General features: G+C 41.8%; 1 protein-coding gene across 4 annotated transcripts in view; it reads right to left on the minus strand.

Annotated features, from left to right (window-relative positions):
* The window catches only part of itsn2b (intersectin 2b), a 34,726-nt gene extending 10,281 nt beyond the window's left edge, over positions 1–24,445 (minus strand). The window contains exons 1-27 of one of the 4 annotated variants that reach the window (XM_067592338.1): positions 23,805–24,445; positions 16,269–16,342; positions 14,820–14,912; positions 14,569–14,632; positions 14,292–14,464; positions 13,932–14,192; positions 13,372–13,474; positions 13,087–13,223; positions 11,864–11,927; positions 11,271–11,408; positions 10,207–10,295; positions 9,105–9,367; positions 8,807–8,956; positions 8,503–8,643; positions 8,165–8,252; positions 7,716–7,855; positions 5,547–5,704; positions 4,582–5,387; positions 4,335–4,456; positions 3,941–4,189; positions 3,607–3,800; positions 2,515–2,570; positions 2,009–2,175; positions 1,797–1,827; positions 1,549–1,670; positions 1,253–1,349; positions 929–1,123 (exon numbers count right to left, since the gene is read on the minus strand). In XM_067592338.1, the coding sequence (XP_067448439.1) occupies positions 929–1,123; positions 1,253–1,349; positions 1,549–1,670; positions 1,797–1,827; positions 2,009–2,175; positions 2,515–2,570; positions 3,607–3,800; positions 3,941–4,189; positions 4,335–4,456; positions 4,582–5,387; positions 5,547–5,704; positions 7,716–7,855; positions 8,165–8,252; positions 8,503–8,643; positions 8,807–8,956; positions 9,105–9,367; positions 10,207–10,295; positions 11,271–11,408; positions 11,864–11,927; positions 13,087–13,223; positions 13,372–13,474; positions 13,932–14,192; positions 14,292–14,464; positions 14,569–14,632; positions 14,820–14,912; positions 16,269–16,275 (4,108 nt within the window). In that variant the 5' untranslated portion in view covers positions 16,276–16,342; positions 23,805–24,445. Of the gene's footprint in view, positions 1–928; positions 1,124–1,252; positions 1,350–1,548; positions 1,671–1,796; positions 1,828–2,008; positions 2,176–2,514; positions 2,571–3,606; positions 3,804–3,940; positions 4,190–4,334; positions 4,457–4,581; positions 5,388–5,546; positions 5,705–7,715; positions 7,856–8,164; positions 8,253–8,502; positions 8,644–8,806; positions 8,957–9,104; positions 9,368–10,206; positions 10,296–11,270; positions 11,409–11,863; positions 11,928–13,086; positions 13,224–13,371; positions 13,475–13,931; positions 14,193–14,291; positions 14,465–14,568; positions 14,633–14,819; positions 14,913–16,268; positions 16,343–23,804 lie in introns of all 4 variants that reach the window. The other 3 variants (XM_067592347.1, XM_067592322.1, XM_067592332.1) reach the window with 3 other exon arrangements.
* Between the last annotated feature and the right edge of the window lie 50 nt (positions 24,446–24,495).

Here is a 24,495-nt window from a genome sequence, read left to right on the forward strand (position 1 = left end):
TACCACCCTAGAAGGAGAAAGAGACAGAGGCCGAGGAACGGGGAGAGGGAGGGAGACGGAGACACAGATTGGGAGGGAAAGAAGGGAGGAAGTGAGAGAAGAAACAAGGTGAAACAGTCAGTGAGAAGAAAGGATACTGTATACAGATGAAGAGATGGGCAGGTGAAATATATTTTTGTTGATGGATTGGGGGGGGGGGGTCGCACACAGTAGATGAACAAAGCAGAAGAATTACTCAAAGAGGACTGTAGCAACATGCAGGTCAAGCATCTCTGTGTCTTATACATGCATACCGTATTTTTCTTTATATGTAGTCATGCACAATTTCTAGCTGCAATATTTCCAATTTCAGTCACAACTATTCAACTTACATGAGCTGTTTCTGCAGTATAGTCTCAGGGTACTTAATTCATCCAGACCATTTTTACTTTGTACTAAATAAAACTAAATAAGTCTGATTCCATTCCCTCTAAATTTAGCTTATAAAAATGTATTCAGGTTTCCCAAGAAATTTGTTAGTGGGAGTGGACAGTGCATAGGTGTATTCAAGTTAGATCTGCATTGTTCTCACCTTCCCAAACATGCAAATAAGTAAGCAAATGCAGAGGAAGCAAATGACAAAAAGCTCCAAACATGCTTGATGTGAACACGTTCTTTGAAAATACAACCTGACAGTGCCATTGATATAAAAAAAATACTTTAAAAACTCACTATACAGTTGTTTTTAAATCAAGAATCTACACTGACATCAGCCATCAGATCCAGTATTTTCTTTTTAGGCAGTAGTTCAAATTCTAGCTCCCATATGTGACTTGAAAGATGCTCATTAGGTGTCAATGGTGCATATTTAATGGCTGCTGCTTAAACTGAGTTCTGGTCTGTACCTATTCAAATAAAATCTGATCATGTTTAAGGGGATTTTACTTACACTGCTGGCTGGGGTCACAATCCGCTGTGGTCATCTTAACGTAATTGGTGGGGAACAAGCCAGTGGTCCCGCTGAGCTCTCCTTTCCACCAATCAGGATCGTTCTTGTCCAGGACATTGATCAGCTGACCTTTGGAGAAACTCATCTCGTCCTCGTTGGCGGCTGTGTAGTCGTATATGGCGATAACCTGACAGACTGAGGGAGAAGAGAAAGACCGTGTGTTTGTATGTACGAATGTGAATTATTTTTATTTACGCTATTATTTTACCACATTGTTGTTTCATGAGTGTAATATACTTTTTTTGATGTATGTGTGCATATTACCTGGTTGGGGTGCTGGTGTGGATTTGCCACTGTTGGATCCCAATATTTTGACATGAGAGGCGGGGAACCAGCCCTTCTGACGTTTTTTACCACGAGCCTGGAGTCAGAACACACACACACACACATAATGATTACTTCTTGGAGATGTTTATCAGAACAAAGACATCCAAACACACAATTCTCCACCAAAGAACGGGAACCTCTCTGCCCCAAACCTCTGGTGAACAACAGACAGACCTGCTGAAAGGTTTGTTTACACTGATGAGGGATCACAGCTGCTAATGGACAAAACTGACCTGCAGTTCTCCAAGCCACCAGCCGGACACGTTCTTTCCAAGGATGAGGATGAGCTGGCCATTTTCCAGACTCAGCTGCTCAGGCCCGGTAGAGGAGTGAGCCCTGATCACCTTGGCAATCTCTGCGCACACAAAAACAAACACACAAATGCAACTTTAAAATTGCAGCAAAATGCAAAACCAGGAACTGTGATTTTAAGATTTGAAATTAGAGAGAGAGAAAAAAAAAAAAAAGATGGGGGGCTTACCTGGCTTCTTCTTCCCAGATGTGCTTGACGCCTGAAAAAATACAAATGTGTGTTTTATTTCAACAGAATATATCTTTATTTAAATCCTTTAAGAGCACTACGCAAAAATAACAGATAAAATAACAGGCACATTCAATATAGAACAATCCATCATCCATTAGACTGCGTTATACTAAACTAGTTTATCCCACAGGTGTATTGAGAGTTCTTACATCTGTCTCTTTAGGTTTGACGTAGTTGCTGGGGAACACGCCTGTACGGTCGCCGATAGATCCGTTCCACCACTCTCCCTCTCTCTTGCTCACCAAGATTATATCTCCCTCACTAAACGTCAGATCAGCAGGCTCTGGAGACTCATAGGTGTACAACGCCACGTATTCTGGAAAGGATAAGAGCATGTGAATAAAAACATGAAGTCATCAATCATACTAAAGCTCAGGGACCTGTTTTTTAAATCTAGACAGGTAGACACAGATAAACAGGTACTTTATTTTATTTAATGAGAGAAATACAGATTTTATTGTTCACTTGAGACACAACACATGATTCAAAACCAGGATAAAACTAGTATAAAATGTTATGTCAGTCCCTTTAATCATATGACAATCATTGTAAAATGTTCAAATATGAGCTAGATAAACACATACATATAGTAGATAAATATTCACTGCATTCAGACTGTCATTTCAGAAGAAGGAAGGGAAATGTGTTGCTGTACCTTCAAGCTGCTGGCTGTCGTTAGACTCTGAAGCATCAGGAGGGGAGCTCTTCATGCTGTAAACATAGAAACCAACATTAATATACTTAGTCATTAAAATACCTTGTGAAGTATTTCATCCATCATCTTCCATCCTGGATTTATCAGTGACAAACAGTAATATCGAACAAAGTAGCTCTGACGTTCTTTTCTTCAGGCGCATCCTCAAGCTCCTCCTGGGAGAACCTGAGGCATTCTTAAGTCAGATGGGATATCACTCCTTCCCTCCAGTGTGTTCTGTGTTTGCCCTGAGGTCTACAACAAGTTAAACATGCTCGGAAAAAACCTCCACAGGGAGGCGTCAAGGAGGCATCCTGAAGAGAGGCCCGAAACATGAAGGAACATGACCTAGTTCCTTTCAACTGGAATGAACAGTGGTTCAACTCTGAGCTTCTTCCTGTTATTTTGGCTTCTCAACCTGCAATCTCATTTTTTGGTGACTAGCCAAAGCTCATGACCATAGGTGAAGGTGAAGGTTAGAACGTGCACTTGAACGACCGGTTCCTTTCCACCACAACCCTCCATTCTTCAGTGTGATTTGTAATTGTGTGCGGCACTTTTAACTAAGCCGATTCCTCATGACAGAGAAGAGAAGAGGTCATTTCTGTGGCCTGAATACCTCGCATACTTAAATAGTTACCACACCTGTGCATGCAGGCACACTCACAAACACGTTCATATCATCGTGTGACTGATGCGTGTTTTCACTGATTCGCCCTGAGATAACGAGCCTCCAACGGCCACAAAATATGTTGATATGGAAAGTGGACAGGTTTGTGCTTCAGGCTACTTTGTTTATATGTGTTTACAAATCTAATATGAAAAAATGGATGGTGACCAATGACTCGGAGATTGTGGCAAACAGGTCATGTGTGCTTCTGTGCTTGACTGGTTTTATCTGTGAGGTAAAAGTTGCTCTATTGTGAGAAAATGTATTCGCTAAATGATTCAGCCATTGCCTTGTGACTTCACTACCAGTCTCGACAAAAAAACAAACAAAAAAAAACACGTACATTGAGGCTTGTAGCCTGGCCAGAGAATTGCAGGACTTACTCTGAACTCTCCTCTTCACCCAGCAGTGTCACGTATGTCTTGGGGAACCAGCCCTGTTCACCGTTCAGCTCTCCCAGCCACCAGTTCTCCTGCTGCTCCAGAACCTGAATCACATCATCCTTATTGAAGTTCAAATGGTTGTCTGTCTTTGCTGTCCAGGAGCACAGGGCCTGTGCAAGCAGGTTACCAACCACCTGCTGACAGACGCATAGTAATAAAGGAAGGACAGTGAGTATTAGAGTGTTTGTGCACACATTGAAGATGATCATATCATGGCTGCTCCAGTAGCAAAAGGACCTGTTGTATAATGTGTTACACTCTGCAAACTTCTCACCTGTCCCTGCGTCTCAGAGGGTGCGGGGTTTGGAGAGTGTGTCGGCGTGAAGGCAGACTTCGTCCCCGATGCCTTTGAAGCCTCAAGGACGTTGGAAAGCTGTGATTGGAGCAGCGCTTTAGGAGCAGCAGCATTATTAGCTGCATCTGACGGAGCCACTCTCTCTACGTAGCTCTCTGGGAACCAGCCCATCTTCCCCTGTCTGCTCCCATACAGCCAACCTTCCTCCCTCTCTGTCGTCTCATCAACCTGACAGCAGGAGACACAAAGTTTGTTACTTCATAAAGACGGAAAGGTTTAACTTGTGGGGCCACATCTGAGGGAAAGTTTATCTCTTCTTTCTTTTATTTACATCACGTGTCCGGCCGTCGTGAGACATCCTTTTCATTCTTACCTCAATAATGTCATCTGCATTGAAACTGAGCTCTTCATGGTTTCGTGCAGTGAATGGGTAGAGCGCTTTGAAGGATGTGAGAGCTGCTGACTTCCTGTGCTGTGTGGCCCTCGGTTGTCCGCCTAAAGCAGCACATCAAGAATCAGAATTGAGCTTCAAATGTGGTTTTGTGCACAGAAAAATGTAAGACCAGCAAAAAAAAAAAAAAAAAAAAAAAAAAAATCATGTGTGTGTGTTTGTGTCTCACCCTTCCTCTCTTCCAGTCCTTTCAGCAGAGCGGTCAGTTTCTCCTGAATATCCAGCTTCCCGACTCCACTTGGCGGCTGCTGCCGGGATGCCTCCTCCTTTCTCTTTCTCTCCTCCTCCGCTTTCCTCCTCTCCTCTTCCTCCGCTTTCCTCTTCCTTTCCTCCTCTGCCCTTTTCCTCTCCTCCTCGCGCTTCTTCCTCTCCTCCTCCTGCTGCTGCTGCTGAAGCTTCCTCCTCTCTTCATCCCTCTTTCTCCTGTCCTCCTCCTCTCTCTTCTTCCTCTCCTCCTCCTCTCGCTTTCTCCTCTCCTCTGCATCCCGGATGGCAGCCTCGGCAGCCCTGTGCCTCCTCCTCTCCTCCTCCTCCCTCTCCCTCTCCCTCCTGCGCTCCTCCTCTAACCTCTTTCTCTCTTCCTCCCGCTTTTGTCGCTCCTCCTCGTCTTTCCTTCTCTTCTCCTCCTTCCTCCTCTCTTCCTCCAGTTTCCTCCTCTCTTCCTCCAGCTGCCTCCTCTCCTCCTCCAGCTTTCTCCTCTCCTCCTCCTGCCTTCGTCTCTCCGCTTGCCTCAGGCGTTCATCCTCTTCTCTTTTCTTCCTCTGCTCCTCCTCTCGCCTCTTCCGCTCTGCCTCCTCCTTCGCTCGGAGTTCTCGTTCGGCCTCCTTCTTGGCTGCCTGGATGAGAGCCTGTCTCTCTCTCTCCTCCTCCTCCCTTTGTTTGGCCTCTCGCTCCTCCTGAAGCCTCCTCTGACGCTCCTCTTCATCCCTCTTCAACTTCTCCTGCCACTGACGCTCCTTTTCCATCTTAATGCGCCTGCAAGAGTGAGACAAACATTTGTATATCAACATGAAAAAAGTACGTCTTTTAGAAATGTTTCTTGTGAGGTCAAGACAATCCTAATTTTGCTTTTAAAATGATGCTTACTTGAAATATCATAAAACTGAAAATTAAACCTGTGTAAAAGCATCATACCTTTGAGCTTCCTCCTCCTCCTTTCGCCTCCTTTCCTCCTGTCTTTTCCTCTCCTCTTCCTGTTCCTTCCTTCGAATCAGCTCACGCCGTTTGTCCTCTTTGATGCCCCGTAGTTTCTCCAGTGCCGCTTGCTGCTTTTTCTGGCTCTCTCTCAGTTCCTGACATACACACAAAACACACACATTTACTGGCAAAGTGAGATATGTAAGAGTGAATTAAAGAATGAGCTGACTAGATAGATATGAGGGGATGAACTCACACAACATGCACAAAACAAATACGGTAGTTAGCAGATATGGGCCTTATAATTTGTAAGAGGGTGTGAGACAGACAGACATGTAAAAAAAAAACACTGAAACAGGATAGAAAACGAGAGAAAAGTAAAAAGGACATACATGTGCAAAGACCAATAGAAAAGACTGGCAGAGATAAGAGATAAAAAGCTAAGAACAACAAGGAGAGACAAAGAGAAAACCTTTAGCAGGTAGAAGAGATTACGGAGGCAGGCCAGCAGACAGAAGACAGCCTGAAGCATAGAGTCCTCAGCACCCACAGACTGTAAAGTTAGGCACAAGGGATGTGTGAGAAGGAAGAGAGGGAGGGGATCCAGTATAGGAAAGAGCAGAGAATTTCCAAAAGAGAAGAAAGGAAGAGAAGTGCAGAGTAGAGGAATAAAAGTTAAGGATAACAAGATGAAGGGATGAAATCAGTATCAGAAAGAGGGTTATGATGGGAGAAAATGATGGGAGGAGGTGGAGAGAAAAAAGGCAGCAAGAGCCAAACAGCAGTGGTAAGTATGAAGTATTTGCGTAAATTCACAAGCACGGCACACTCTCAAGATAAGTTAATTGTTCAAAATATTTTTTATGCTCTGTAGAAAAAAAAAAAAAAAGACCAAGGTTACTGCTTTAAGATTAGATAGACAGATAAACAAAACATGGTAAGTATGTAAGTCAACAACAGCAGAAAGAATCAGGAATCGCCAGTGCCACAGTTGCAATATACAGTCACAGGTAGAAATCCTGTTATACTTTTAAGTTTCAGTAAGTCATTCGTCCAGTTTTTAGTTACCGATACAAATCAAAGAATGTGCTTGAATTCAAGCAAACAAGCAAAAAGTTGGATGAGCACCTGCTAATAAGAGGTGTGAGGCAGCAGTAACCTGCAGAGAAGTTCATTTGTGAAAGTGGTTGGAAACACAAGGCTGGATAAAGTAAATGAGTAATAGTCCGCCTTCCCTTCATCGACTGACATTTCCCTTCTGTAAGCTAATCAAGTGAATACTGATGTGGAGGCGTAGCTCAGCTGCCACCAGTGGAAGATGTGAATCAGTATGAATGTCTAATGCTGTGAGAAAGTAAGGCAAGGTTTTGCTGACAGAGACTCGGGTGTCTCCAAGTTTCTGAGTCAAAATGAAGCCTTTTTAATGCTGGTCAGAATTACATAAGACTATTCATTGGATATGAAAATGAAACCAAATAAAATAAAAAGACACTTTGACTTGTCAAAAACAGGTGTGACTAATAATATTACTAATGGCTGCATTAAATCTTGGTGTGCCAGCTCAAAAGCATTAGTATTGTTTATGCAGGCACACTGGCATGACTCACTGAAACACCTACATGTAGCTATCATTACTGCCATGACTTATACCTGTGTCTCATCTATCATGGTAATTCAAAATGTCTGAGAGACAGAGAAAGGCCTGACTACGTCGGTCCCTCTCTGAAACAAGAGCATACAGTGTCATAGATGCAAAGCATCTTACTCAGTCCAGTACTGGAGAGAAGCAACTAAGTTTTAGTTTGAATTTCGATGGAACACTGAATACTGATCATGTAGTTACTAAATGATCTGTGATAAGTCTATAGACACTGCCATGGCTATTAATGGCCCCAGGCATGGTGAGTTTATGAATGAATGAATGTATGAGTGGTTGATTAGGTACTTTGCATACCAAAAACACAACATTTTTTAGACCTCTAAAACAGAAATGAAGACAAGTTCTGTCATGAGTTTAAATTATATGATGTTGATCTTTTACAAGGAACAGCAGCTCCATATATTCCTGCATGAAATCAGGCTCAATGTGAATATTCTATGTGAAATGTTTTGACTGATGCCATGTTCAGCTGTTCTAATAATGTTATGCTGGTTTTCAATTCCTACCTGCATATCTTTGTTATACTGGTCCATCTCAGCCAGTTTGGCAGCAGTCTCTTTCTCCAGAGTTTCCAGCTGCTCTTGCAGTTTCATACATGTCCCTTTTTTCTCTGTAACACCCAGCTTCAGGGTGGTCATGGTCGACCCTGCAAACAGAAGAAACAGTTTAATAGGCTACAATTTTCTCAGTGAAGAGATGTGTCCTTTGGGAGCACTATGACACCCGGAGGTAGGTTTACCAAGCAAAAGTCCTAAAAAATACATTCTCATTCATACATTAAAAAAAAAAAAAAATCCCACTCTGCATACATTTATAATAATATTTTCATGCTTTTTACTTAATTAATGTGCCTATTAATGTGCTGCATTCTTTTATTTATTTCTCTAACCATCCATCTGTGCTGCTGTAATATTTTATTTTTCCTGGCACTGTCAATTCAACCATCAATACTAACCAGGCAGGTTATTCAGCGCCATGTTTTTGAGTTTCTCAGTTAGTCTCCTCTGTTCTGGAGTCAACTGGGACAACTTCCTCTGGAACTCCTGACCAAGAGGAAATGCATCAATAGCAACAAGAAATGCGTCATTAGAGGAAAATATTTGGGGAAACATTCATATGCACTCTCACAAGAAAGCAATAATCAAACAAACAAATCACAAAAACACATAACTGTTATAATCACTGATTACTGTCGTAGCTACTTCGCCACAATAAATACAATGAAAACACATGAAGAACTGAATGAAACTCAGAAACACAAATAACTCTTCACACACACACACTCATACTCACCTCTAACTGTTTCTGCAGGTTGTTCATGTCCTGCTGGCGTGTGTCTTTCCTTTGACTGATCAGATCCAGCTCGGTCCTCTGAAGCTTCTTCTTGTTCTGAAAGTCACGCAGTCGGTCTGAGATCTGACGATGCTTGTTACCCTGAGGTAGTGAGAGACCGGGAGGCAGAGAGAAGATGAGAGAAACTACAAACTCTCCTCAATGTGCACATGATGGGTCAGAGACAGCTGAAGCGCAAATATGACTACAGTATGTGATGTGTTGCACTGAAATAAACCCTTTATAGTGTCTCTTCACCACTCACCACAGCCTCCAACTCCATCTCCAGACTCCTCTTCTTAGCTTTCAGTTTAATAATATCATCCTGCTCCTGCTCCCTTTTTATCTGGAGCTCTCCTCGCCGCCTCCTCTCCCACTCTTCCTTCCTCTGGCGCTCCAGCTCCCGCTGTGCAGCCTGGAATGAACCCACATAGGAGACTGAAGTAAATATACACGTGCAAAAGTGTGAACAAACATCTCTCTGCATTAACTATAAAAGGAACACACTCATGTAAGAATTCATACATACAACTCATTCAGAGAGCTGTAACGTGCTCCCTCACCTCTTTTCTCTCGATTTCTCGCTGTCGCTCTTCTTCTTTCTGCCTCTCCAACTCCCTCTGTCGCTCCAGCCTCCTCTCCTCCTCTTTCCTCCTCCTCTCCTCGGCCTCCCGAGCCTCCCTCTCCCTCTTCTCTTGCTCTTCTCTCACCTTCTGAGCGCGCCTTTCCTGCTCCCTCCGCTCCGCCTCCAGCAGCACCTGTCGTCTTTTCTCCAGTTCTGCGTTCCCTCGCTCCAGATTGGCTTTGAATTTATCCTCAAATGTCACTGAGTGTAGACAGATAAAATGGAATCAGTGAGGATGTATTTTTAAATGTTGGTAAGAAGTGTGCCATCAAATCATGTGAATATTTACTTTGTTTAAATGAAAAGAAAATGTATTTCAATTTTGATTAGGTCTAAGAAGTAAATATGTCCCTTATTCCTGTTTCAGGTATCATAATTCCTGATGTACCCATTGGACACTGGAATTGGTACATAAACTTAAATCACATTTTAAGAAAACAATGGTCAAATTTATTGATTTAGAAAACATTATAAAAATGTTGATGACCTATTTGATTAATTACTGATTACTTATTTGAGCTTGTGTGTTTGAAAAGTGCGATCACGGATGGTTAAAACAGAAATGTGTATAAATTCAAAACTAAGTTGTAACTCCAGTAAAACTGTCATGAAAAATTAAGGGATGGCAAAATCATAAGAGAGAGAAAGAGATGTTACGGAGATTTAAGGATTTAAAAATAGTATTGATCTATAAACCTAATGATGAAAAACACTTGATATAAGCTTTAAGTCTAGCTGCTACAATTTGTCTTGTGACTGTGTGTAAAATGAGAGTGTGTACGAACCCAGTATCAAAGTGTGGTGCCCTACACTACATTCACTGTCACTACACAACATGTGTATGTTTACGCTCTTATTTTATTAGTTGTAAACAGAAAATATAGTGAAAGTTTGGCCTTTAGCAACCAAGTCAGCTACACAATTGTGATTCATAGCCTTTGCTTATATCAAGTGATCTTTGATTTTCTAAGCATTGTTTTGGACAGCAGTGCTGCATATTTACATGAAACATTCATAGTGTTGGTAGTGTGAGTACTAACGGTTGGTCTTGGGTTTCTGTGGAGGTTCAATGTCCAAGTCATCGGTTAGAGCTGCGTAGAGAGAAGAGCTGGATCCATTCACTGCAACCCTGGAATACAGATTTCAAATAACTTATTTTATTTATTCACATTATTCAAATACTAAATAACTATATGCTTTGATATAGTCTATGTTTAATGTACTTAAATGTTAAAAAAAGCAAAAAACAAAACACAATTATCTTGAGGATATGTTTTAAAAATAAGAATAACATTAGTAATAATAATAATGATAATAACAACAAACTTTATTTATATAGTACAACAGTACAACACAATATACCACCTTCTCCAGTACTTTGGCAAGAAAAGATAATTTGGCATATGGGTCTAAAATTATTAAGATGTTGGTGTCAAGGTTGTATTTTTTCAGTAACCCCTGAAGATAAAGACTTGTTAAATATTGCTAAAATATCTGAAGATAAAAAGGCAGAAACTTCTTTTAAAAATCTTGTGGGTAAAACATCTGAGGGAGAGGAGGAAGATTTCATGCCATTAATCATTCTCAGTACATCTGACTGGGATACCAGATAAAATGAATTAAAAGTCTAACACACCTCACGGTGTGGTAGAATCAACAGAGATAGCATGATTTGGACTCTAATGCTGGAAACTTTATCGAGAAAAAAAAAAAGGACCAAAATGTCTAATTTCTCTCAACAGTAGATACTTCACTGGAATCAGGAGGGTGTTGGATAAGAGAGTTAATGATAGCAACTTGGGGTTGTGAGGATTTGCAGCAATAAGATGTGAGAACTATTTTGATCTTTCTTCTTTTACAGTGCTGTACTCCTTTCAAAGTTCTTTTAAAAAAAAAAAAAAGCACCTTAATTTGGAAGCTTTCCATTTCCATTCAGCACGTCTAAAACGCCCTTCTAATGCACCGAACAAGGTCATTCACCCACGGCGGTGGTTTTGTTAAGGCAGGACAGGCTTTAGACATTTTAAAAGGAGCTACAGTGTCCAGAGTGGCAGCATATTGTTGCATGAATCTAGCAGCCAGTGAGTCATTTGAGTGCATGTACCTTTGTGAGGGTGGTACCAGCTCAGTTGGCAGTGTAAGCGGCAGTGGTTGTCCGTTTTTCGCCATGTCCACGAGATGCATTGCCAGAATAAACTCCTCAGCTTTTAGCTTGCCGTCCTTATCCACGTCGGCCAAAGTCCTGCAGGAGAGTTACGCATTGGAGATGAGAGGTTTTTACATGATTGTACACTGGAATATTTACTGGTCAACTTTGAAGACGATTACATACAGGAGAGAAAAGTACTAGGAAATATTTTGGACCTTTAAGAGAACTTCTGTGTGATATCACTGAAATACTTGAAATTCAGAAAGGATTTCAGGAGTTAAAAAAAAGATTACTTTAACAATTTTACAATAATAAACTGTATTTCCTTGTGTTCACTGTATTAGATACTATTCAGTAAAGAACAGCCTTGACCTGTAAACAAATATTTCCCTAACAAACAATAGCCTATTGTCATACAAGTTAGAGTGGAATGGAAGTTTCTTGATTCTGGCTGCCAAAACTGACTTTGGCTCTTGAGCACAACACTGTTCGACAATCATAAGACATGTACAGACATACACACGGATCAATCATGCAGATATTCTCACCAGATGGAGGCCAATTGTGTCTGAGTCAGCATCGTGGTCGTCATGGCACCTCTCACCTGCAGACCTGGCAACAAGATTGACAGCATGTCATGGATGTGAGAGCAACTGTATGGCACAGATGTGTGGGTGTGGAGGTGGTAGGAAGGAAGAGGTGAAGGGTGGTCCGTCATAGGTTACTTTGGAGGACAAATGTCAGACTAAGGACCAGTTCAACTGGGGACGGCTTGTCCAATTGGGAACAAAAGCTGTATCCCAAAATTGGAAAAAGCTGATTTTTGGGTCAGCGCTTACGGTTGAAGTGGAAAGCTGGAAACTTTTTAACCCTCATTTATCTTTGGGGGAAGATGGTGATCAAAGGATTGTGATAGCATAAACAATGGTCAGTCTTAGGTTTATTTAACAGACAGCTGTTGTCCACCTTGTGTAAGAAATATGGATCTGTAAGCCATTATCTACACAGAGATTGGGCTAAAAAAAATATAAATAAAAATGAAAAATAAGGCATTCATGTAATTTATTTAATGTGCTGGACTGCACATAATTTGTAGTCACACTAGTGAGGAAATCAACTCTAAGTGTGTTGAAGTGAGTGAGAATGTGTGTGTGTATGTGTGTGTGTGTGTGTGTGTGTGTGTATAAGCGTGCACAGTTGTTGTTTGACTGCATGGCTAATTCAAGAGAACAGGTCCAGCAAGGCTTGCAGTAACAGATCGAAAAAGGCAAATGCCTACTTGGCTGAGTGTGTGTATGTGTGTATGTGTGGTGTGTGTGTGTGTGTGGTCCGTTATAGGTTACTTTTGGGAACAAATTTCAGACTAACAACCAGTTAATTGGGGACAGCTTGACCAATTGGGAAAAAGCTGATTTCTAGGTCAGTGGTTAAGGTTAGGCAAGTAGTGGTTATGGTTCGGGTTAGGGTAAGTCTCCAGGAAATTAATGTAAGTCATTGTAATGTCCCCAAAAGTGACCACGATGTGATATGTGTGCGTGTGTGTGTGTGTTGAGAAACTGTCTGAACACACCCATAGCTGCTCAAGACACAGCCTCCACTTCCTTAGCTGAGGTTTAACACATATTGAAAAAAAAAGAGGGAGGGTAGTTATGAAATCATCAGTGACTGTTGTTCACAGTCATCCACGCCTGCATAGCAGGCATAGTTTGGTTTTGTATGACCTACACACTGTACATATACATATACATGCACACAAACACACACATCGTACCAGTGAGGTATCCAGTCATCCCTTTATCCAAGCTGTTGAACTGCTGCCTGTATTTGAGTCTGGATGCATGTGGCACGGCCCAGTCACTGGGACCAGCGACCATGGGGGACATCACAGAGGGGGACGAGGAAGTGGAGCTAGAAGACAAACAGTGACAACACAAAAAAATACCAGCTGAATGCACCAAACCTCAGTAAGACAAGAGACGAGATAAATGAGACATTGATTGTGCAAAAGGGGAAATTGCTTAAGACTTCAGCATTTCTGTTTATGTGTGCGTGTTACCTGCTAGATCCCAGGTCCAGCAGCGATGAGGCCTTGTTTATACCAGCAGAAGAAGAAGAAAGTCCTAACGGAGAGGAGTAGGGGGATGCAGATAGAGGTAGGCCTGAAAACACATAAGCGCACACGCATATCATTACATATATTTCTATGATTATCTGTAATATTATGAGGACATTTTATTCTTACTAACCAACCACAACTGTAAAATTGTAAAGCTATTGGGGAATACCAAGATAGTTTTTAGGATGGGGAGGGGAGCCTTATAGTGGCTCTGTAATATACTGTGATCCAGTCACTGCTGTCACCTTGTCAAGGACAGCAAAGCTATTTGTATGTAAATGAGACAGAGAGACCTGACTCTGCAAGACCGGACCATAATTCATTGGTCGCTGTGTGTGTGTGTGTTTCCTTTTTCCTCATTTCCCCTCAAAACTAAAAATGCCATCATCTGCACTCTGCAGCAAACATTTATTTACTTTTTTCAAAGCAGTGACGGATAACACAGCAGTACAGCAGAGGGAACGGGTAAATAAAAAGTTAGAAATGAGAACCGTCTGTACCAGTGGCCAAAGCTCCGGCTGGAAGTGGCTGGAGGAGTCCCATGGTGCCGTTTGGCAGGGTGGTATTTCCCACGGTGGGCATTAGGGGCCTGGTGGGGTTGGAGGCTATTAGAGGACTGAGGCCTGTTGCTGTAGGAACCAAAGAGGTGAGGCCTGTCATTGGTGTCAAAGGTGAGAGTCCAGAGGTTGCTATGGCGATAGGAGTCATCATGGGAAGGTTCGTCCCGCCCATCATGGACATGTTAGGCACAGATATGGTACCTAGGACACACACACATACACACACAGACAGAGTAACGTGAATTATTCTATTACATCTTTCAATCTCATGCTGTATGTTGACATCTTTCTTTAGTGTACCATAGGGTGGGTTGGGGTTATTGAGGCTGGGAACAGGCACTGGTGGCTGCTTCATGATGACCGGCAATAACACTGGGAGTGATGTACCCTGGAGTTTTAGCTTTATGAGCTTCATAGCGATGGAAAACTCCAACCTGTCCATCTTCCCATCTTTGTTCATATCAGCCAAAGCCCTGAAAGCAAGAAGAAAACAAAAGAATGAAAAAAAGAAAAAGAAAAAGAAATTTTTCCAGAGAAGCCATTGCAGTATGTGTGAAAGTGAATGTGTGTTTCTCACCATATCTCAGCCAAAACTGAAGCAGGCAGCCCCGATTGGAGGAAAAACTTCCTTGCCTGCTCCCCTACAGAAAGAGATAGAAAGGGTAGAGAGAGAAAAACAGATGGATATTCAGAGGGATGTTTGTGTGTTTAGGTGTGTGTGTGTGTGTGTGTATTTGTGCCTGTGTATGAATATGATATTGGGGAATTACTGTGGTTTATCCAGTTGATGTCTGTGGTAAAATGGGCAGTGTGTGTTTGTGTGCATACCTGAGACATAGCCCATTGATGGGGAGAGGGTGTCAAACTTCTGATCATGCTTGTCCCTCTCCTCTGGAGTGATCGCCCATATATTTGCACCACCTAAAGAGAAAATGGAAGAGGATGGGGAAAAAAAAGACGTCATGGGACAGATACATTTGAAAGATGATGTGGAGCTTTGGACAGATATATTATAATTAAATGAATACCAGGCGACAGTGCAAGACCAGAATCAGCAGCAGTCTGTTCTAAGAAGCAGAGTTATCTCATGTTGCTGAATAAGAAAGAGGTATTTTTAAATCAGTTAATGTATGAGGGAAATCTGGGTTATATTCAGCAAACCTGCTTCTTGAACAGGCCTCAGTCCGTTTACCTTCTCACTGTTTAAATTACACACAGACAGAATCTTAGCAAAGCAAACAAACATACAATTTGCATGATTACAGAAGAGTCAGGCAGCATTTTAAGACAAATAAACAGGCAGGACGACCGGACAAACACACACACACACACACACACACACACACACACACACACACATACACACACACACACACACACACACGAGAGAGAGAGCATCCCGGAGCTGGGCTCAGTGTTGGTGAGATGTTGAGAATGCACTGATATTGACAAAGTAATAATGAAACTCAGAGTTGCCAGTGATGCTATCACTTTATTCAAACAGGAAGGCAAAATGAGCTCACCCTTTCATCAAAATTTACCCAATCAAGGCCGACTACAATGTTTACACCACACTCCATCAGCAGACACAGGGAATGGACAGTTTGCTTCATTGTAACAAAATGCATACAGCTTCTGTAGCTGTAGTCTAGTAGCTGGTACTTTAAATAAAGCTGTCAAAAGATACGGAACCAACATCAAAATGACCACAGAGCACAACATCTGTACTGGACAGCTGTGGAGGTCTTTGTTTGTGGATCTTTTGGCTTTGTGGGCTTAATGACTTGCTAAAAAGATGAAAAAATACACACACATGCTTCCATCTCACTCTCAGTTCCTTCTTTCTACATGGACACGACAAAGTTTTGACCACAAACCTTTTTTATGCTAACAATAAACATTAACTAGAGTGAGAAATCTTGTGTGTGAGAAATCTCACACACAAACAAACAAAAAGATAACTTACTGTAGACTGTGACAGAGTAAAGAGGAGTGTTAAATAAGACAGACACAGATGCACGTGCAGCCACACACACACACACACACACACACACACACACACACACACACACACACACACACACACACACACACACACACACACACACACACAAAAACACAAACACTCAGACTGGGAATTATTACTAGAACTAGCACTGTATTGGTCTCAGCAGTTCTGCAGAGCCAAAAAACACACAGCACTCTCACTCTCACACACACTCATGCCCACTTCTGGTTCTCAACCCCTCCTTCACACAGAAACTGCGGTGGTCTTACCATTCATATTTGCAGGTGGCAGAAAAAGAGAAGGGGAACTCCCGGTGGCGTCCTCAGCTACTGCTCGCAGCCATCTGCAAAACACACAGACACAGGCCAGTCATCAGTCAATACTGCAGCTAAGACTGGACAGCGCTGTCACTGAGCAGAGGGAGAGAAGAGAGAGAGAGAGAGAGAGAGAGAGAGAGAGAGAGAAACAGACACAGAGAGAGAGAGAGAGAGAGAGATTTTGGTCAGTCAGCAGAGTCTAACAGGGCTTCTCCTGTTCTCTTCAGTCAGGAGCACCCTGGCCACGTCCCAAACCTTTGAAACACACTGGGACTGTTCCAATACTATCCAATCTGACTCTGTAGAGACCACTGCAATATAAACTATACAAGCCAGACCCATTAACACTCTTTAAGAAGACATTTACACTCACTGTCCAGATACATATATAAACCCTTGTTCAGTACTATTCTGGTCGTGTGTTGAGAAACTGGCAGTTTAATAGTCATGATATTAAATATCACACTGTCTAGAGGTGATGATTTGTTATGGCACCACCCTTCACACATCCCAAATATTTATCTACTATGGGTTGCCTCAAATATAAAAACAGTCCTGTCACCTATGATCATGCCCTTTTCAAAGTCTGTTACATCATGCTTTGAACCCATACTTGTTGAGTCATGCACGTACAAAGCAAATGTGGAAATGGAGTTATTGTGGCATAAACCTGTCGGCCCACCTGTTCTGCAAAGTCATGTTTATAGGTTTTAGGTGCAAGGGTGGGAAGTGTCTGTGTTACCAGGTTTCTCCATTTTCAGATACATTTGATCAGTTTACTGCACTAAGGAAAAGAGGTATGGATCAATGTGTTCAGATGACAGAGCCATGTATATTTACTGTACTTCCTGTCAACAATTACGCCACATTTTCTGTAACTTTGTGTGTGTGTGTTTTGTTTTTTTAAATAATATTGCTCATAGAGGTTGGGATCATGTTTGTGGTGAGTTGCAACAGGGTACGTGCACTAGACCGCATGTCCACAGATTAAATGTACCTTATTAGAGCTCTTTGTTGACAAAAAGGCCAGAAACTTGTATCACGCCAGGTTAACCAGCATATTTATAGGTCTCGTCTGTGACTGCGGCACTGTACCGCCTGTCAAAATACAGCCACCACAAAACAAGACTTGTTTGGATTTAAAACAGTTTATCACTGTGGGATGAATAGTGTGAACTTCAGGTGGTCACAGTACTGTACGTGAGATAACAGAGGGCCACGTGCTAGAGAGACTACATTTTACGTACAAACTATGTGAATAAATGCAATGCAACATTAAATATAATGCCAGGTTTATCTTTAATTTTCTTGCAGGCAAATCTGTTGTATTTTTGGGAACAAGTACAGACACAGGGAACACTGAAATAGACTGTCATGTTGTTTCTGTTGCGTTCACATTCACTTCATTACTGGCATTGCTCGACACCTGCTTCCTCCGTGTTTATCTCTCTCTCATCAGCCAGCAAGACTCACATGATGAAGTCGGCGGAGGAAAAGGAGGAGAGAAATTCCAAAGTTTCTACTCAACACTTCCTGACCGGTAACCAACGGACACAAGCATTTCCTCATCCAAGGTTAGATCAGGTGACAGGAAGTGATCGTGGATTTTGGCGGAATGACAGCTTTGGCTGAAACCAAACGTCTGGACTTCACCGCACTTGAAGACTCGGGACTTTGTGGGTGCGTTCCTTGGACGTCTGCGAGTGCAGAGGGCTGTCCAAACCCACAATTCATCCAGTCCACAAGGGGCCTCAAGTGGACTCTCTGTCAGAGTGGTGCAGACTTCACCAGACTTTGCTTACTCATTATCCTGCAGCAATAGGTTATAAAGTGATGATATAAAAGAAAAGAATGCTACTAATTATTATTATCAATATCAAAAAACAATAATTATCATAATAATAACAATAGGCTGTGTGAAATATTTACTTTTGATGACTTTTTCACTTTTGTTGTGATGTATTGATAGGCCTATAGGCTTAATAACGTGGATTTGTTTATTACAATCTGCTAAAGTAGACAGTAGAAGAAGTAGGCAAAGGTTGTTTTTTGTCCGTTTACAATGTGAAGGTCATCAGTTGAGGATTTCATTGTTTAGCAGTTCATGTAAAGGGAAAATCTCACTGAGCATTTTGACCAGAGTTGTTGAGAGTAAAGTTGCAGACCTGCACATATCAGAACCATTAGGAACCGCTCAGAAAAACACTTTGAAATGAGTTAGAGGTTCAGGAATTTCAATATATCTCCATGGAAGCACTTGAGGTCTTAAGTCCCATCTCAGAGTGCTTTTGATCCCCTTGCGGCCCAGCACCCTCACAGACATGACGTGATGACAGTGAATACATCACTGTACGTACGAATGAAGTCCACGAGGGTTCAAGCCACAGGTCTGGAGGGTGAACGTTTGGTTTCAGCCTTTGATGTCCCAGAAAATATGACATGGCATCAGAGGAGAGGAGAATTACAGACTGACGAGTGATTTTTTTTGAAGAAGCATAATAACTGATGACTCGCTGAGTAGAGTTTTATGTAGAAGAAGATGAATGAGAAAGAAATAAAGGATGACAGAGGAAAAAGAGTGAATGAGAAATGAACGTGTGAGGTTACTGTGGATGTGGTCTGATCGATGCTCCCGCAAGGGCAGAGAAACAACAAGGGACGACTCATCTACTGCCTGCCATCTGTCGCTCTCCCTCTCTCCTTCCTCTCATCCTTCCCCTCATATACTCTTTCATTCTGCTCTTCTTTATCTTCGTACATTGACTTTATTAACTACTGCAGTGTGTACATATGAATTGTGACCACTAAGGTGTTGCAAAGTTTGCTGGACCAACTATGTAGCGTTAATACAGTTTCAAACTCTTTTTAAAATACATACTTTAGATCCATTCTGACATATATATATGTCAGAACATCAGTATCAGTCATCCAACTTTGGTCAGGCTCTAGTCATGACATGTAACCTCTGGTAATGGAATTATAATGAATAAATGAGAGATAGCAGTAGACTTGATATACTGTCGGCTTTACGGTTTACTGTTTCCAGGGTGAGAAGAGTCTGACTATTCCTGACTGACTGGACGGCTGCCTGACAAAGTGACTGAACAACTGACTTGGCTGTGGCAGAACTGACTTCAGTGGTAGACTAGACTCCATCAAGCATTGCGAACCTCATGCAAATCCTCTCCGAAACATCACTCTATATACACTTGCACACAGAAACACACACACAAGTGGTCTCTGTCTCAGTAGAAGCCTTGAGCTGCTAAATGAATACAGCAGGCTCAGTATATGCATAGTGATAAACTCGCTGAGGTGGAGTCCGGGTTAGGGTCAGCTCACAGAGACCCACCCACTCAGAAAATAATTTTGTACTTCAGCAGTGATGTGGGACTGTACACAGAGTAGTCCACATGAAAGGGGCTGTGAGCATAGCATTAGCAGCATCACCCTATATGTGATAGTGTGTTCATATATGCAGGAAATCTCTGATTTAATCTGCTCAACCCCTAAAGACAGGGAGGTATAAGTAATACACTTACACATGGCACAAAGGTTTCATTTTTTTTATATAAAAGGTTTGAATGATCTGCAAATGGGTGGGGCAATTTTCATAACCTCAGAGAAAATCCTTTCAAAAACAGACTGTAAAGTCTGGACAATTGGCCTGTGTAACATGTCGGGACTGGTAACTGGAATGTGTTCAAGCCTCTGACAGCAAGAACCCAGCCTGCTGATGTGCCCATGAGCAAGAGTCTGATTTCCTTCCAGCTCTATTCAGACCATTGTGTGAAAATACATTTAATTTATGCTATAGGGATGCACAAGACACATATACTCAGTCTTGGACAGTGCAAGTCTAAAATAGATCTGTGTTTTCCTGCTTTCCAAGGAAGGCCTGGACCCACGCTGAGAATGTGTAAGCCCATCCTGGTACTCAGACACATCCCTGTACTGTTGTCATGTAGTAGACTACACAAATAGATATGACTTTATTGGGTCCCAACCTGCAGTATATGGTGGTGGAGCATTAAAGTATAACAGAGGTAAACATTTAAACAGAGTGTAACAATCATGTCCACCACACTAGACCATCGCTGAGCCCCGAAGCAATATCACAACTACAATGGTACTGTGACATTATTGGTCTGATAATCAAACCAATAATGTCATGGAACCACCAATCAGACTGTGATTGTTGACTGGGACTAGACTGACTGAAGTGACAATCAAAACAAATCTCTATTATAGTAAATTTATTGGAGGTCATCATAGAGGAATCACAGACTGGGAAAAGTTACACAACTACACAACTTCTTGCCTATGTCTACTAATTTTCAGGGTTTCAGGTTTACAGTTACTCCCGTATATGAATAGAAAATAATATAAAGTCTTAATTGCAGCTAAAAATTCTTGCACATATTCTTTGGACTGAAAAGTAACTACTAACCCGCATCACCCACTTCATCCTGAATACGAATGCCTGAGTGGAGTGTGGTGTTCAAATGAAACACCACACTTCCTCACAGTGTGGTCAATCTTTTCATTCGTGGCCTGGCTATCAGACGTCAACTGCTTCAGCTTGAAAAAACATTTCTGTCTCTCAGTCAGTATACACACACACACAACACTGCAAAACTGTTGGATAAATAGTCCGGCTGTCACTCACCTCATTTGTTTCGGTAAATCTTAATAATGCACCTTGATGACACATGACGGTATATTGAAAATAAAGAACAGAACATAATAAAGAGCCAAAGAGAGATGGATGAAACCGAATCACACTACTACTTCATTCTTTAAAAAAAGTCTGTTTTTTCCTGTCACTGTCTCTCCATGTGTCGTTGTATATTAATGTCTGCCTCTTTGCCCCTAAATCTACACTCTACCAGTCGTGTGACCCTGGCCTGTCCTCATCCCTACTCTGTTCAGAAACCAGCACCGCCCGGCCGGCTCGTGTTGTTATAAGAAATGATTGATTTTCAGCCGCCTCGCTCGCTGACCTCACACCAATGACATCAACTCCATCCACAATGTTCTCGCTGCCCTGCGACTCTCTCTTTCCCTCTTTGTGTCTGTTATCTCTACATACAGTAAAATCACCCATGATCCTCTGGTTCACTATCTGTCTCCTCATTCCTCTCTCTTTTTTATGACCGTGGATCTTCCCTGTTCCTTCCCACTACAGTACAGACCTTTTACACAGCAGACATTTTGACTTGTCATTGTGGGACAGGTCTTACTAATAGCATTAATGATGGCTCTGGTCCATTTCGGTGTCCCAGCAAAGCAAAGCCAGTGAGCCAGCGTGCACAATATGAGTGCCCTGAAATCTGCACATGTAAACTGAACACAACCGTGATTAATGTTATTAATTACACCTGCGCTTTTCCTGTTATGACATGTTAAAGTTGTCTATTGTGACAAAGCTCTAATAGTCTCTTGAGCTGGCCTTGTTACATCACCCACACACACTGAGAAAGTGTTGCAAGGGCCTTCTCCAAGTGTTTCAGATTGGGTTTGATTAATGCTGTTTGTTTTGCCGTAGTTCTGTTTTATTAAGAGGCAAGGCATGCTTCTCCGTCCTACAGTCTGATTTGCCCCGCCCTGGTTTGTCCATATTGTATATCAGGATATGACAGGACTTAAGAAAGTTCTCTGATAAACTCTGTAATATGAACAAGACTTAAAACTGGCTCATTCATGCTGTACTGTGTATATATGTACATGTGTTTCATCATTATCATCATCATCATCATCATCATCATCATCATCTCGGGTCAAAGGTCAGCTGCGGCTGGCAGGCAGTGAGTGTCTTGCCTCGACGATGCTTCAGACTAGTGGACATTTACAAATATGTGGGTTAAAACCAGGTTGATCAGTTGAGGGGAACTATCCCTTTTTTATGATACTGCTATGCTGGCCAATAATCACATAATAGTGGTAGAAGAAAATGAAGTCTGGGCGTGTGTTCACTATGAAAAACACAGACAGCTAGTTGTGAGGCCATAAAGGAAGCTGTTGCAGGCGAAACCGGCGAGTCTGTTACATTACTGGCAGCGACAGAGACGCTGCAAAAATTGCTATTCGCCAAGCCTTCAGCCTACTAAGCTACTGTATGTGCATGACTGTGAATGTGTCATTGTGTGTCAGAGCAAAGACGCACAAGCACACAACTTTAACAGCTGCACATGCATGCACGCTATTGAGACCAGGGCAATATTTGCTGGCTTGACTACATGTGGAATCTCCCTTTTCTGACAAAACAGTGGATACTCCCCATCCTCTGTAGGCTCTTCATCATGTGTCTCGCATCAGGAGGCCTTTCATACTGAATTATTATGCTGTACACTGCACTGAGAAATTCACTCTCTCACCCTTATTTCTTCTCCAAGTCAATACTCATATTAATACCATAATATTATCTTTCCATGAAAACAAGAATATTGAAAAAGAGACTCTGACTAAGACTAAGACTCTGAGCTTCACCATTTCAGACAGCTTAACAGTGTAAGACTGCTTAACCATGAAATCTGATTGGGAATGGACATGGACATTACATTTGACAATGATGCATTAATTTCATACTGCTGCACTTAACAGGGAAGATTTTTAAGCAATTAGACATTGAACTTTGTCACTTTTCATTTGAAATTAATTCATCTGATCTCCTCCAATAAATGAAGACACAATAAAATTGGGCACTATTAAAACTGCATTTTTGGATGTCAGTATTTGCGCTGAGCATCACATTTACAATAACAGTACTAAGCAAAATCCACTTTTTACATCAAAATGATCAATTACTATAGGATAAATATAATAATATGGACACCAGTTCTACTCTGCTCTGGGTTGCTTGTAACTTTCAGTAATGTTGGGGGTGATGCTTGCTCTCTGGGAGCTCTGATTATGTCTTTTTTGGATAATTGCTGTACCAAGAGACCAACTATGGACCAATTATATATATCAAAATCTCAAAATAAAGACATTACTGAGCAGTCCTACTCTATTGAGGCCCACAGATTGTCATCATTCACAGTCTAAAACTAACTTATACCTCCCTCTATCTGTCTGTGATAAACCGATAGAGTAACATTCCCTGATCACTTGTCACCAGCCTGGCTGCAACCTGCTCAACTAGTTTCAACCGAGAGGAATTTAGGAGACTTTCCTGCAAATCTGCCTTTACAAACTTGCCACCTATGCGCTCGCCTTGGCTCACTTTACTAAAGTAGCAATAAATATCCCTCGTCTACATATCAATAACATCCAGCTCCTATTTTCTGAAATCATATAACTTAGCTAGCTAACTCCCATCCTAGGTTGTTGTGAGGACATCAGCATCATTCCCCTTTTAAGATTTAGTTTCACATTCTGGCATCGGTGAAGACAAACATTAACAGAAGAAACGATACATAGTGTAAAAACCTATATGAGACATTTAAACACTCAAGGGAAACGTTACCATAACAATATCAAACTTACACTCATGCTTAGATAAGCAGTTTCGCTTGCGTGCCACCAACGACCAGAAAAACACCAACTTCCGAGCTTTCGAGGGGCCTGCAGTTATCATCCACCACTTCTGAACGGTTTCCCGGACACACCGAAGAGTTTTGTATCCGAGGTGAGCAGAAAACTGTCCCAGAAATGTTCAAGTTTAGCAGCGTTGAGTTACAACTCAAGAGAACCTGTTGCTGACAGCTCAGTGTGTCACACCAACAACATGGCTGACTGCGAGTGATCGGTTGCCTGCTGTTAACGGCTGACCGTCCGCTGAGGGGAGGAGAGAGACGGGGAGGAATAAAAGTTCAGCAGATGGAGAGGGAGAACAATTGATGGGGGAAAGATAAGGGAGACGGCGATATAGGAACTAGTCTTTAAAAAAAATCATATGAAGTCACACAGTCACTTCATTTACTCTAACGTTGTCATAAGTTGGTATAAGGACAGAAAGTCATATTCCTTGACTCGCCCGATTCTGGTTTAAATTACAATTTACCAGATATAATCTCCTGTACCGACAGCCATACATTATTAATTTCTCACTAATACTATGCCTATTTATGTAGAAGAACAAGTGGTCCCGATAAGTATGGCCTAACCGTAGTAGTGGAACCTGCATTATAGTTTACTACCATATGTAACAATGTTTTAATTCATTATATAATTTAAA

The sequence above is a fragment of the Thunnus thynnus genome, chromosome 1, assembly GCF_963924715.1.
Source record: "Thunnus thynnus chromosome 1, fThuThy2.1, whole genome shotgun sequence".
NCBI lineage: Eukaryota > Metazoa > Chordata > Actinopteri > Scombriformes > Scombridae > Thunnus > Thunnus thynnus.